Source organism: Cetorhinus maximus, chromosome 2, assembly GCF_964194155.1.
Source record: "Cetorhinus maximus chromosome 2, sCetMax3.hap1.1, whole genome shotgun sequence".
Lineage (NCBI taxonomy): Eukaryota > Metazoa > Chordata > Chondrichthyes > Lamniformes > Cetorhinidae > Cetorhinus > Cetorhinus maximus.
In genome coordinates this window covers 126,250,361-126,263,922 of record NC_135880.1, presented here as the reverse complement: position 1 = coordinate 126,263,922, position 13,562 = coordinate 126,250,361, and the positions used below count along the sequence as shown (strand labels likewise).

The window sequence follows — 13,562 nt, the reverse complement described above, 5'->3', positions numbered from 1 at the left end:
ACTTATAGGAGAGAATTTTTAGCTTGGTGGGCGAGCGCTACCGACTTGACCGAGCATAAAATGACATGCGATGTCGTCAGGCAAGCATCCCGGCGTTAATGCGCGATATTTCGGTCGGCAGCGCACCCCCACCGACAATTAAAGTCATAATTGAAAGAAATTTTTTGCTGCCCATGCAACCTTATGGTTGGCGGGCAGGTGAAAAGGCCAAGCAGCCTTTACATTTTTTAGGAAACCTCATCCATGGGCGGGATGAGGTTTCCAACAGCAAATAAAAATAAAATAAAAATTTTAACATTTAATTAATAACGGAGTCACATGAGGGGACATGTTTTATGATATTGTAAAACCCTTTATAAAAATTTTGAATGATGTTCATCTTTCAAATTTTCAAATGCGTGAAGTTTGCGCTCACCCTCCTTCCCCCCCCACCCCCCACACAGGCAGCACTGAGCGCTACCTCTCGCGTTTCACACTGGGTGGGCTTTAACTGGCCCACCAGTGTGCAATCACGGTCCAGCCCCAATCGCAGGCGGCAGTTGGCTTCCTGACCTCCCCCGCCTGCCCCGATAAGGGAAAAATTCTCCCCATAGTTTTGTTTCAATAGGGCCGCCCTGGTTTCCATGATTTTGAATCAATCTTTTTTTCTTTCTATTTCCACTTCAGAGGTTCAATTGTTCCATCAGACTTTGATCTACCTGGAATTCATTTGAATTCTGGTAAAAGTAAGATAGATGCCTGTAAATGATCTAATGCTTCCTTCCCTGGGTCAAAATCCTAGAACTCCCTCCCTGACAGCACTGTGGGTGTACCTACACCACATGGACTTCAGTAGTTCAAGAAGGCAGCTCACTACCACCTTCTCAAGGGCAATTAGGGATGGGGAATAAATGCTGGCCTAGCCAGTGACGCTCACATCCCATGAACGAATAAAAAAAAATATTGACAATTCCATGGAATTTGTCACAAACATGATGATGACTTCGCTGTTTGGTGATTGTTATCTGTGGAAGGCAGCAAACCAGTGCTGGATAGTAGGGTGGTGAGAATTATGAATATTGCAGAATTTTATTTGGTAAGTTTTGAAAATTAAAGTATATTCATTCAGAACTTTTCCTCAAAAGATTAACTGTATATGGTGGAGTCCATTAAAGGGTGAATCTGTGGAAGGAGCTGTTTTGATTGGACAAATGGCCTTTTCTATTCCATGCTTTCCAATCTTCTCAACATGAATTTTTTGACACAAAAAGGATCAATTCTCCCCATGCTAAAAGCTTTGTGATTTGTTCAGTTCATAAAAAAGGAAGCTTTTTTGCATGCTCTGAAGTTCTAGAATCATAAATTGATTTGCACAACTGGATACTGCTTTAGTCCATTAGAATCAGGTTGAAGACCAAACATCTGAGCTTGGATTGATGTCTGCCAATCTTATGCATATTTAATAATTTTTACAGCCTATTGATGAAATCATCTGCTGATGTTACAGCATTTTTAGCATAAAACAAATGCATTACAGCCTATTCATAAAAGAAAATGCCCATATCCAACTTCTGTCTTGCAATAAGTATAATTTTGAAAAGACACATGCGTTTTGTTAAAAGCCAAGCTGGTTAAAAAGTAATATTTGTGAGTTATTATGTAGCACTTTGGCATGTGGTGTGATGGGGCATGAAGTGTGGTTAAGCTATACTCACACAAAATGTGGATGTTGATAATGTATGTAGAAGTGAAGAACTACAAATTATTGCATCGATGACACATGAATATCCCTAAGCGAGAATCATACTCCTAGACCAATAAGCTGACATTTAGCGGTTCAAAAAGGTGGGTCACCACAACCTTCTCAAGGGCAATTAGGGATGGGCAATAAATCCTGGCCTAACCAGTGACGCTCACATCCCATGAATGAATTAGAAAAAAACACATCTCAGTGAATTACTCACCTAAGGAGATCTAACATGGCATCGACAGTGGTGACCTCTGGGATACTTCCGCGCCTGCCAATTTCATCAGCTTTTTGGGAGACACCAGGTTTGATGGCCATCACCAATACAATTCCTTGTACAAAGAAAATATATCATTTGTATATGAGGCCTGCTTTTAAAAGTACATTTAAATTTTGTTCAGTGAATGGAGGTTGATGGAATGAGATGCAATCATCATTTAATTGTGTATGAAACAGAAATCTCATGATTTAATGCCAGTAATGAACTCCAAGGCATGTCCATATCAGTGCTTTACTACAGAAGCAGTTAAGCAGCAAGCTGATTTACCTTATGCTAGAATAATCACTGGGTGGCAAGATTAAATCTATAGGGAAATTGCTATTCCTTTCAGGATTCTTTTTGAGCACATTTACAATGTTGCTGCACAGTATGACCAGGTTCATGGATTTTGGAAGTAAAACAATAGAAAATTTAATGGTATATGTAATATTATACAGCATAATTTATTACCTAGAATTACAGCAGTTATAGTGGTTGAAAAATAGTATATCATTGCTCGTGTTCCAATTTTTCTAGAGACACCTGAATCCAACATAGCGACTCCTGTGGAGAAAAGTTCAGGAACTTTATTAGCACAATGCTATACTTAAATCTGGTGCAAAGATATCTTAAATGAGCTATTTGTTAACTACTTAAAATATCTAAAAGCATATCTGTTGTCTAGCATCTGTTAGTGCTCCAATGTATTACACTGCTCTTTCATTGTCCAAATCTCTTAAAATAATAATTTACCAGTTCTTCTTTATTTAATTTTACAAAGAAAGGACTTGCAATTATATCACATCTTTCATGAGCTCAGGACATCATAAAATGCTTCATAGTCAATGTAATCACTATTATAGTGCAGGAAAACAAATTTGCACACAGCCAGGCCCCACAACGTCCCAGCAGTAAGATAATTAACCTGATCATTTGTTTTTGTGATGTTGTTTGAGGGATACATGTTTTTTAGGATGTCAGATGAACTCCCCTGCTCTTCCTTGAAAAGTGTTATGGGATCTTTCAAATGCACCTGAGAGGGCAGACAGGTCCTTTGTTTAATATCTAATCTGAAAGTCAGCACCTCCTCAAAGCTGCCGTGAAGTGTCATCTTAGATTATGCACTCAATTATCCAGAGTAGGGCTTAAACCTACAACCTCTGGGTAAGAGTATAATGAAGGCTGTATGAGGCTTTAAAATAATTGCAACATTAGAAAGTTAATTAATTGGGATACTTCCATATGTCATCAAAACCATTCACGCACTTGGTTTCATTCTTACCCCTGCACCACTGGTTTGAGAGTTCAAACTCTTCTCCAGGCCATAAACATCAATACAGTGTAGGTTGACAAGTTAATGCAGTACGGAGGCTGGTTCAGATGAGATAATAAATTGAGACTCTTAACTGCCTGCTTCAGTGGTCAAAAGAATAACAGGGAGTTCTCCTGTTGTTCTGGTCAACATTCAACCAATACCATCAAACACAAGGCAGCTATTTATTCATCTCATTGCTATTTGAGGGATCTTGCTGCATGCAAATTTTTGATCTGGTTGCAGTCACTGCACTTGGTTTCATTTTATGTGAAATCCCTTACACCGAATTATCTTGAAATTACTTCATGTAAGCAGGCTGCTTGGCTCAACTAATCTATGTTGATGGGTATTTCCCATATGAGCAACAGTCCTAATCCCATATACCCATCCTATGCACATGTTATTTCTCTTTCGTTAAGTCACACATGCCATCTATAAATAAACATTCTGTGTTTCAGTCATTAACTTTGGTCATACAATCCACAACCTCACAAACTTCTGTGTAAAAAGGATCTTCATGCTCTCTGTCCTAAATCATTTATACTTAATCTTATATTTTATTCTAGACCCTTCATCTACTAGAAACAATTTGGATCTGTTTCTATCTAATATGTTCGATCACTTGATAATTTTAAACACCTCTATCAAATCATCTACTAATTCCCTCTTTTCTATCAGGAATGGCTTTTGGGACATTTCATATGGGGATATGGGCCAATTGAGGTCCGCTCAGCGTGAAACACGTCTTCCCAATGGTTGGGAAGGGCCGGGCGGGGGCCTGTCGGCTGGATCCAATGGCGATCCGGTGGCCAGTTTTAAAAAGGCACAGGCAGCTCCTTGAAGGCTGCCAGGGAAGAACATAATTGCAGTGTTCTGAAGACCAAAGCTATGGCTTCAAGTGCAGCTGGAGACACCAGACGGGAGGACAGGTTGGGTGGGCACTCGGTCCCCCTGGTTTTCAGACGAGTGCCCCGTGGTCCTCCTGGATGAAGCGACTGCCAAGAGGGACAACCTTGTCCCCAGAGATGGAAGGAGGGGGCCACTGCACCTAACAAAAAGAGCTTTGGAGGAGGTGGCAGCTGAGCTCAGCAGGCACAACGTTATGCAGCGCACGTGGGCGCAATGCTGCAAAGGGTTTAATGACCTGCTGTGCTCAAGAAGGGTGAGTACCGTGTTGGCATGGATCAGTGTGGAGAAGTGTTAAGGTCTGGCTGTCCCCCTGTGGAGCTCAGGGGTGTTAGAATCTGAGTGCCAAATGTCAATGATGCTGGAGCTGGTCAAAGGGGTGAGCCCTGGCTGCTTGGACTGAGTGCATTGTGGCTCAAGGACCACAACTCGGATGTACCCTGCAAGCTGCTCCTCAGGTGGGGTTGGCCAGACTGCAATGGCCCTACAGGTAGAGAGTGAACTAATCAATGCTCCTCTGTCCGTTCAGGAGAAGACGACCCACAACAACATTGAAAGGTCTCGGACAGGCAGAGGCCCCCAAACATCCTAATCCTATCCAGATACGAGCAGGATGCCTTGGAGCTGGAGAGGCATCACCCACCTTGGTCAACTGACCGTGGAGAGGCTGGGGTGTCAGACGAAGGTAAGAGTGCAGTGCACAGAGGTGAGAGTTTTGGATAGTGCAAATATTCTTGTGTAGCCTCATCATTGATGGGAGCCTCAAAACTGGAGTCCCCATTGTTCATTGAAAGACGATGGCACCGTGATGCAGATCTCCATTGTCTCACCAGGGTGCCTGGCATGCACAGTGACATTGTGATGACTTAAACTAATGACATGTTGTTGTTCTCCCTTAGATTCACCAGCACGCACTCAATCGTTGGACCCCGAAAAGCCACCCCCATGCCAGAGAACTGCTAGGCTTCACATGCATCTGCGTTACACCCACTCTCTGAACCAGGCACCAGCGCAGATTCCAGCACCTCGGTGGGCATTAGATTCTCAGCTAGAATGTCAGAGCACAGCAGTGAGGGCACTTCATACTCGCTTGAGGAGCAGGCAGAGGCAGAGAGTGCCCAGGGTGCCAGCAGTCGGAGGACTGCTGGAGACCAGGACGATGCTCAGTCGAAAGCAGATGATGAGCCTCTGGAGTTGTCCATTAGGCGGCAGATGCTGGATATCCAGCATGATATGCAGGAGGATCTGGCGGTGATCCATGAGGATATGTGTGCCATGGTCTCTGTTGTGGAGGAGTTCATGCGGAACTTGAGCACTATGTTGACCCTCTTGGCCGAGCGAACTGCCTCCTCCATTGAGAGAGTGGTGACTTTCATGGAGGGGCAGCTCCAGGGACAGAATCAGGGGTTCCTGGGGTTGTGCTCTGACGTGCAAGCCCTCACACAGGCAATGACCTCAAGTGGTCAGTGCCAGTGTGGGAGTTGGGAGAGGCACCCAGTATCCCAGCTAGATGCCTGTCCATCAACGGCAAGCAGGGAGGCCCAAAGCAATCTCATGTTGGCACACGAACTGTTTGTCGTCTATGCGGGCTCCTCTCAGGGTGCTCCGGATGATGGCAGCAGCTCCTCCGCCCCCCTGCTAGTGAGTGTGGCATCTGGTGAGGCTGCGATGACTGGGGGGATGCCAGCTGTGGCATTCACTGCTCCATCCCAGGCGGGGCCAGCACAGGCTCCACTGGCCAGACGATGACCGCCAAGGTCATCAAGGCCAACAAGACACGAAAGTCAGCAGGCTGTCTGCAATGCCACTGGTAGTGAGGGGGGAGCACCAAGACGTAGAACTCGCAAATGTAAGTTTAAGGCACCATGAGCACAAGAGGGAATGGTCACAGGTGATCTTCAGTTGTGTAATGTTTTGTTTATGTTTACTGGTCTGGGAATGAAGACCAGAGAAGGTTATGTCAATTTTTTTTGGATTGACAAAATGAGATAAATTTTGTTTTTGTCATAATGGCCTGAGTATGCCTCACCTTTTTATTTTTTGGTGCAGGGTACGCCAGTATGTAATGCTGGACGTGAGTGGCTCTAAACTTTATTGCACAGGTACTGAGTGGACTTTGGGATCAAATGAAAGGGTCATTTCAAAATCCGGGATGGAGGTCGTACCCCTGACATGAGGTGGAAGCAGATCTTTGGCAGCCTAGCTGAAGAAGCCCTGGATCAAGGCGTCCCTGGTGTCCCTGCCTCCCTGGAGGTTACCGAGGTCTGCCTCCATGCCCTCAGTATTCTCCTCACCGTGCTCTTCTTCTGACTCACTACTGGATTCATCCTCTGTGGCATGTAGAGCTGCCTCAAGATTCTCTTCCTCCAGTGGGTCCCCCCTTGCCAGTGTCAGATTGTGGAGAGCGCAGCATGCAACCACTATCAGTGATACCCGCTCAGGAGGGCATTGTAGTGCTGCCCCTGAACGGTCCAGGCATCGGAAATGCATCTTCAGAAGATGCACAGCCCTCTCCATCACCGTCATTGTGGAGGCATGACTCCTATTATAACGCTGCTCTGCCTGTGCAGTCGATTGTACTCTGGATGTGGGGGAAGCCAACAATCACCGCGAAGCCTCTGGCTCACTCTGTCTGGCTGGCCTCATCCATATGGAAATGAATAAATGTCATGGCCCGCCTGAACAGAACTTCTGTCACCAACTTGACGCAAGTGTGGACAACTGATTGGGACACTCCACACAGATCCCCCATTGACCCCTGGAAAGAGCCGGAGGCATAGAAGTTGAGGGCCACTGTGAGCTTCAGGGCCACTGGCATGGGGTGTCCACCCCCACAATTGGACGTGATCTCAGGCCCAATCATCTGATAAATGGAGGTCACTTGTGGTCTCCCTGGAGAAGTGGAGCCTCCTTCGGCATTGCACCTCAGACATATTGAGGTAGCTGCATCGCTGCCTGTAAACCCTGGCAGCAGGATAGTGGCGTCTTCTGCAGCCCATTCCGCATTGGACTACCTGCAGGCCCTGCGCCCCTTGTACCTGGTCGCTCCCCTAGAAGCTGGTTTGGGACATCTGGCCTCCTCTCCCTTCTGCCCCTCTCTTCCTCCTCAGAGGAGGTGCCTCCAGCGGAGACCACAATCCCCATTACCAGGGTAACAGAGGCTGTCTGATACCTGGAAGGGTCCACGTGGTCAAAATCCTCCAGGGGCCTTGGAGACATCAATGAGTCCTGAAATAAAGCCTAGAAATGCTAAGAATGAAGCTCAGAACAGAGATGAAGCTGTCATGTTCAAATAAGCAACCAGCAGCAAACTGTCTCCTAACTTTTCACTGCTCACACAGGCAATGCTGCTGACCCCTTTTATCCCACCCTTGGATGAGGTTTTGCAAAATGTGGACTGCCCGCCTGCCTGTTTTGCCCATGCAATGAGCGGGAAATCACACAGGCAACATAAAATCAGGTTCAATTGGGTTTTTAATGACCTTAGTAGCCTCTTAATTGATGGCGAGTGCAGCTCCGATTCCCGCGCACGCCCGCCGACCTGAAGATCACGTGCGTGTGGGATGTCGTCGGGACGCTTGCCCGATGTCTTCTCGCACTATTTTACGCCCGATTGGGTGGGGTGTGCGCCCGCCCATGAGGCGTAAAGTTCTGCCTAGTAGATTTTTAAAATTTATTTATTCACGGGATGTTGGCGTCGCTGGCTAGACCTGCATTTATTGCCCATTACTAATTTTTTAAAAATTCATTCACGGGATGTTGGTGTCACTGGTTGGGCCAGCATTTATTGCCCATCCCTAGTTGCCTTGAGGAGGTGGTGGTGAGCTGCCTTCTTGAATCGCTGCAGTCCATGTGGTGTAGGTACACCCACAGTGCTGTTAGGAAGGGAGTTCCAGGATTTTGACCCCGCGACTGTGAAGGAACGGCAATATAGTTCCAAGTCAGGATGGTGAGTGACTTGGAGGGGAGCTTCCAGGTGGTGGTGTTCCCATCTATCTGCTGCCCTTGTCCTTCTAGGTGGTAGAGGTCATGGGTTTAGAAGGTGCTGTCTAAGGAGCCTTGGCGAATTCCTGCAGTGCATCTTGTAGATTGGTACACACTGCTGCTACTGTGCGTCGGTGGTGGGAGGAGTGAATGTTTGTGGATATGGTGCCAATCAAGCGGACTGCTTTATCTTGGATGGTGTCTGGCTTCTTCAGTGTTGTGGGAGCTGTACTCATCCAGGCAAGTGGGGAGTATTCCGTTACACTCCTGACTTGTGCCTTGCAGATGGTGGACAGGCTTTGGGGAGTCAGGGGGTGAGTTACTCGTTGCACAATTCCTAGCCTCTGACCTGCTCTTGTAGCCACAGTATTTACATGACTAGTCCAGTTCAGTTTTTGGTCAATGGTAACCCCCAGGATGTTGATGGTGAGGGATTCTGTGATGGTAATGCCATTGAACATCAAGGGGCCCTTATTGCCCCTGATTTGCTGCCAGTTGTGATCCTAGCATTATGGATTGATCGCCCACTATAGCAACTGCCACTGAATTCAACAGAAATGAAAAATGATTAGTTTCTGTATTGGAAGGCTGATTGTAATGCCAGTTTTAAGTGTGGAAAGAGGAAAGGGGACAAGTTGAAAATTTGTATCAGTAATGCATTTAGTCCATTTCAATACAATTAACACACATTGAAATAAAAATCAAAGGTTCAAAGAGTCAATCTCTCTGGTTTCAATACACTCATTCAGTAATGCAACTCAATAAGATTATTTACCTGTAATTATACTGGAGACAATTAAAGGTAAAATGATCATCTTCAGCATTCTCATCAGGATTTCTCCAGGAAACCCAAAGTAGTATTTGTCTAGGTTCGACAAAACAACAAATTCGCGCATCAGAACCCCTATCACAATACCTGTAAAGCAGAATATTATTAAGGTCAGCATCTGAGATTCTTTATCACTTCTAGAGACATTTGAAACCTATTACACAATGGGACTTCTGACCATTTTTTACTCGACTGAATGAATCTTGGGACTGATCTGTTTTAAAATGTTGTGGTGCAAAGTAAATTCACCAAGTTTTTTTTAATGAAAGGGTCACAAAGCCATAGGAATTGAAGATTTGTGTTAAAGCTAAACAAGGTAGTTTGAGGAGTGTTGCATCACACAGTCTATTTCAAATAAGGGTCTATTGTATTTTCCCAAGCCTATTAACCAGTATCAGTGGAATGTTAAACAATACATTTTCTTACCTCTGACGAACAAATAATGTTACTTATTGAAGTGAGGACAATTCCAGTTATGCATACACCATGTGAGTAATGTTTAACCAATCGCTGGAGCATGAAACTAGCATTTGGGTTCAGGCACCGAAATGGAAAATATTTTCCTTTCCACTAATTTGACATTACAGCTTATTATCCCTATCCTTCTGCTTCCTTGGAGTGGAATTGATTAAATGTTCGGGGCCAGTCAGGTTTTAAAGAAAGAACTGAAAGGCATGTTTCTTTTTCTGGAGCTGGAAGCTAAATGCAGGCGGTCAGATTTTGCAGTTAGAAAGTATCTGGGACAAATATAAATTTGCTCACAATTACAGTTCCATCGTTCCTCCTTTTGAGGAGAGAAATTAAACTGAGCTAAATAAATATAGTTTACTTTGTATGCTTATTTCTTTTCTGTTAAATTAAGCAACTTAATGATTCATTTCTGGCTGCTGTATTTCACCAAGTGAATCATCAAGGCTGCCTTTAACATCATTGGACAAGTGTGCAAGGGCATATGGATACCCAGTCAGATCACAAGGAGGTCATGTTGTTACACCCCTGGATTAGACTATTGTAGAATTAGATATTGTGCAGCATGAGCACATTTCAGAATGCAAGATGCACAGACTGCTTACAGCGTTGGCCAAATACCTGTATACAACAATCTATCTAAGGCAGACCAGGTAGTTGTACCGTGGAGACATTTTAATACCAATTGGCTGTGTATATTAGTAAAGCAATACGTAAAGCTCACAATTCATTTTTCTGTCTGTGAAATCAACACAATTTCTGAACTCCAATTTGATGCAGATGAGTTAAAATAAATCAGTGATTTGATAGCTTTAAAGTGGCGCATAAGAAACAAATAGGTTATTGATGAGCAAAGAGGGCAGCATGCAGCCAAACAAATCATTGACATTGCAACTATCAAAATTGTCCAAATGCACCACATTAAGAATGGCTGAGCCAGCATCAAGGGCTGAATTTTCAGGTTTCCAGCTATTCAGAAATGGGGAAATAGCAATCCAAAAATCATGAAGAAAAACCGACCCCACGCCCCCAGCCCCACCCCAATTTTCAGCTTTGCTGTGGCCTTGGGAATACTCTTCCTGAGCGTACTAGTCGGCTGTGGAAACAATCCCCGAATCAGGCAATAGGCCAGTTAAAATGCAAAATGAAAACAGAAAGTGCTGGAAATGCTCAGCAGGTCAGGCAGTATCTGTGGAGACCGAAACAAAGTTAACATTTCAAGTTGAATATGAAACTTCTTCAGAATTCAGTTAAAATGCAAATTGGGTTTTATGACGTACATACGACCCCAGATATAATTTTGGGGGAGCACTAGTAGTGGGTGCACTGCTTTGTCCAGTGTCAACTGGGGGTCCAGCCAAAGTGGCTCCTACAAAGTCTGTATTTATTTGTGTGAGGCTACAAGTGACTAGAGTGCTCTTCTGGCCCAAAAATATTTCAGATATCACCCACCCTCCCCTGCACAAGGACCTAGCTGCAGCTGCCACCTCTGTTTCAACCTGCCAATGTTTCTGCAGCTCCTAACTGGTGAGCTGTCTCAGGATCCTTAGTTGGGATCAGTAACTCACCAGTCGGATTAACGAGGCCCAAGCTTTGGTGGCCATTCAGCAGTCAGCCTGGGCGCTCCTTTAATTAATCCCTCAAAAGCCCAAATCTACAGCCCACCTGTTCTGACACTTTAGATTTGATAAGAGATATAAAGGTTTTCAAAATTGTTGAATAAGAAATAATATCACAGTAATACTGTTTTATCATTTGACTTACAGCATGTTGATCAGTTATATGTAATAAAAAGCCATAGCCGTGAGTAATGCAATTAGCCCTGAACTGTGTGCTGTGAGTAAAGCAGACACATTCATTCTCAGCCCTCTATCACCTACACAAGCCTCATGTTAAAAACTTGCAGTTCATGTATGATTAAAAATCAATTAATATAAATATCCTTTCATCTCCCTAGCTGGCGCATGCACATCCTTGGAATTGTTCCAAGTTTTGGAAGAGGAAAACAAAGGGATGACAAAGACAAGTTGAGATGCCTGGCAAGAGGATACAGACCATATTGTTTGAATACAAGAGATCCATTAACCAGTCCTCAAGTTATACTCCTGACCTGCAGGAAACACACGTATGATGGAATCCTCCAAAGTTTTGTCTCCACATAGTGCCATGGTATCTCCAAGTCCGTTTTCTCACTGACAGGGATTTTCAATTCAATCTCAAAGTTCTTAAACTATAATCAATAATAATAAATTGCACTTATATAACATCTTTAAAGTAATAAAGCATATATTATCGGGTCATTCATTCATCTGTTGTTCGTAAGATGTTGCTATGCACAAGTTGGCTGCCAGGTTTACCTATCTAATAGCTGTCACTGTACTTCAAAAATAATCTAATGGTTATTAATAGCTACTAAAAAATGCAAATTCTCCTCAATTTGAAATTGAAAAGAGAATCCTCACTGTATACTTTTTTCTGTACCCAGCCACTTTTGTACCTTATGACAAAAATTGTGAATTAATGAGTTTTAACCAATGTCATTTTTGAAGATTATCTGTTAATTTTGTTATGTGGATTTATACCCTATAGGAACTTTATTGAGACAGTACAACCTCACTTCAAAAAACATGTCAATAGCCAATATGCTTTCAATCCATTAGCCTCGCCAGTGTCCAAGCCCAAGTCCCACATCATGTTTTCTATTATTCATTCAGAGATGTGGACATCGCTGGCAAGCCCATCCATAATTGCCCTTGAGAAAATGGTGGTGAGTTGAATTCTTGAATCATCGTAGTCCGCGAGATGTAGGTACACCCAACACCTAGGCAGGGTGTTCCAGGATGTTGATGATGAGGAATTTGGCAATGATAGTGTTGTTGAAAGGCATGGGGAGGTGATTAGACTCTTGCTGGAGATGGCCATTACCTGTGATGTTCAACATGGAGGAGTATTGATTCATCAGCTGAAGGAGGGCAGTATGTGGTAATCAGCAGGAAAATTCCTTGCCCATGTTTGACCTGATGCCATGAGACTTCATGGGGGCTACGGTTGATGTTGAGGACCCCCAGGGCCACTCCCACCCAACTGTATATCGCTGTGCTGCACCTCTAGTGGGTCTGTGAAATGGTGCTGTGTTAACCCATTGCACTGTTCTCTTCTAAGCAATTTCTCAACTCTCACAGTATTTCTTTTCTTTTACTGTTTCCCCTTTGTAGGTTCATTACTATCAAATGTTCAGTTTTTTGGTTCAGCTTTCAAATTCTCTCTTTCATTCTTTTCTTTTCAGTCACATTCTCAGACTTCAAGCCTTCAGTTCAATAACCTTTGCTAACACCTTAGACAGCACTTTCCAAACCCATGACCGCTACCATCAAGAAGGACAAGGGCAGCAGATAGATTGGAACACCACCACCTGGAAGTTCCCCTCCAAGCCACTCACCACCCGGACTTGGAAATATATCGCCGTTCCTTCACTGTCGCAGGGTCAAAATCCTGGAACTCCCTTCCAAACAGCACTGTGAATGTACCTACACCACATGGACTGCAGCAATTTGAGAACGCAGCTCACCAGCATCTTCTCAGGGGAATTAATGATGGGCAACAAATGCTGGCCTCGCCAGTGATGCCCACATCACATGAATGAAATAAAAACACCTCAATCTCTTTGTTCTGGTATGCATTTCATTTTCTGTTTTTGGAATCTGTCAGACTTCAATGAAAGCACTTGACAATTTTCAATTATTAATTTGCTAAGTAAGCCGTAGGTACTCAGTAGAGTATGAGAATGTTATATTCTATACATTTTGGTCAGTTTATCCTTTCTCCAATCTTCAGAATTCTCGTTCCACCTGGACCACTCCCTCTGGTCTCTTTGCCTCTCTAGATTTTCTCATTTGGAACTGCTGCCTTGACATTTGCTGTGTCAATTTTTCCACCCTGCTCCCTCACTCTAACCTACCCACTTCTAAACTTTCAGCACTTCATTCTCTCAGGACCAATCCTAATGTTGACATTAAGCCTGCTGATGAGGATGGCACTGTTGTTGTCTGGTAAACCGACCAAGAAGATTATCCAT

The 13,562-nt window shown here is 44.0% G+C and overlaps 1 protein-coding gene across 1 annotated transcript in view; it reads right to left on the bottom strand.

The window, feature by feature from the left end:
- The window catches only part of slc1a1 (solute carrier family 1 member 1), a 69,357-nt gene that overhangs the window by 32,649 nt on the left and 23,146 nt on the right, over positions 1-13,562 (bottom strand). The window contains exons 2-4 of the mRNA XM_078569383.1: positions 8,966-9,106; positions 2,457-2,549; positions 1,944-2,058 (exon numbers count right to left, since the gene is read on the bottom strand). Of these exons, the coding sequence (XP_078425509.1) occupies positions 1,944-2,058; positions 2,457-2,549; positions 8,966-9,106 (349 nt within the window). The remainder of the gene's footprint in view (positions 1-1,943; positions 2,059-2,456; positions 2,550-8,965; positions 9,107-13,562) is intronic.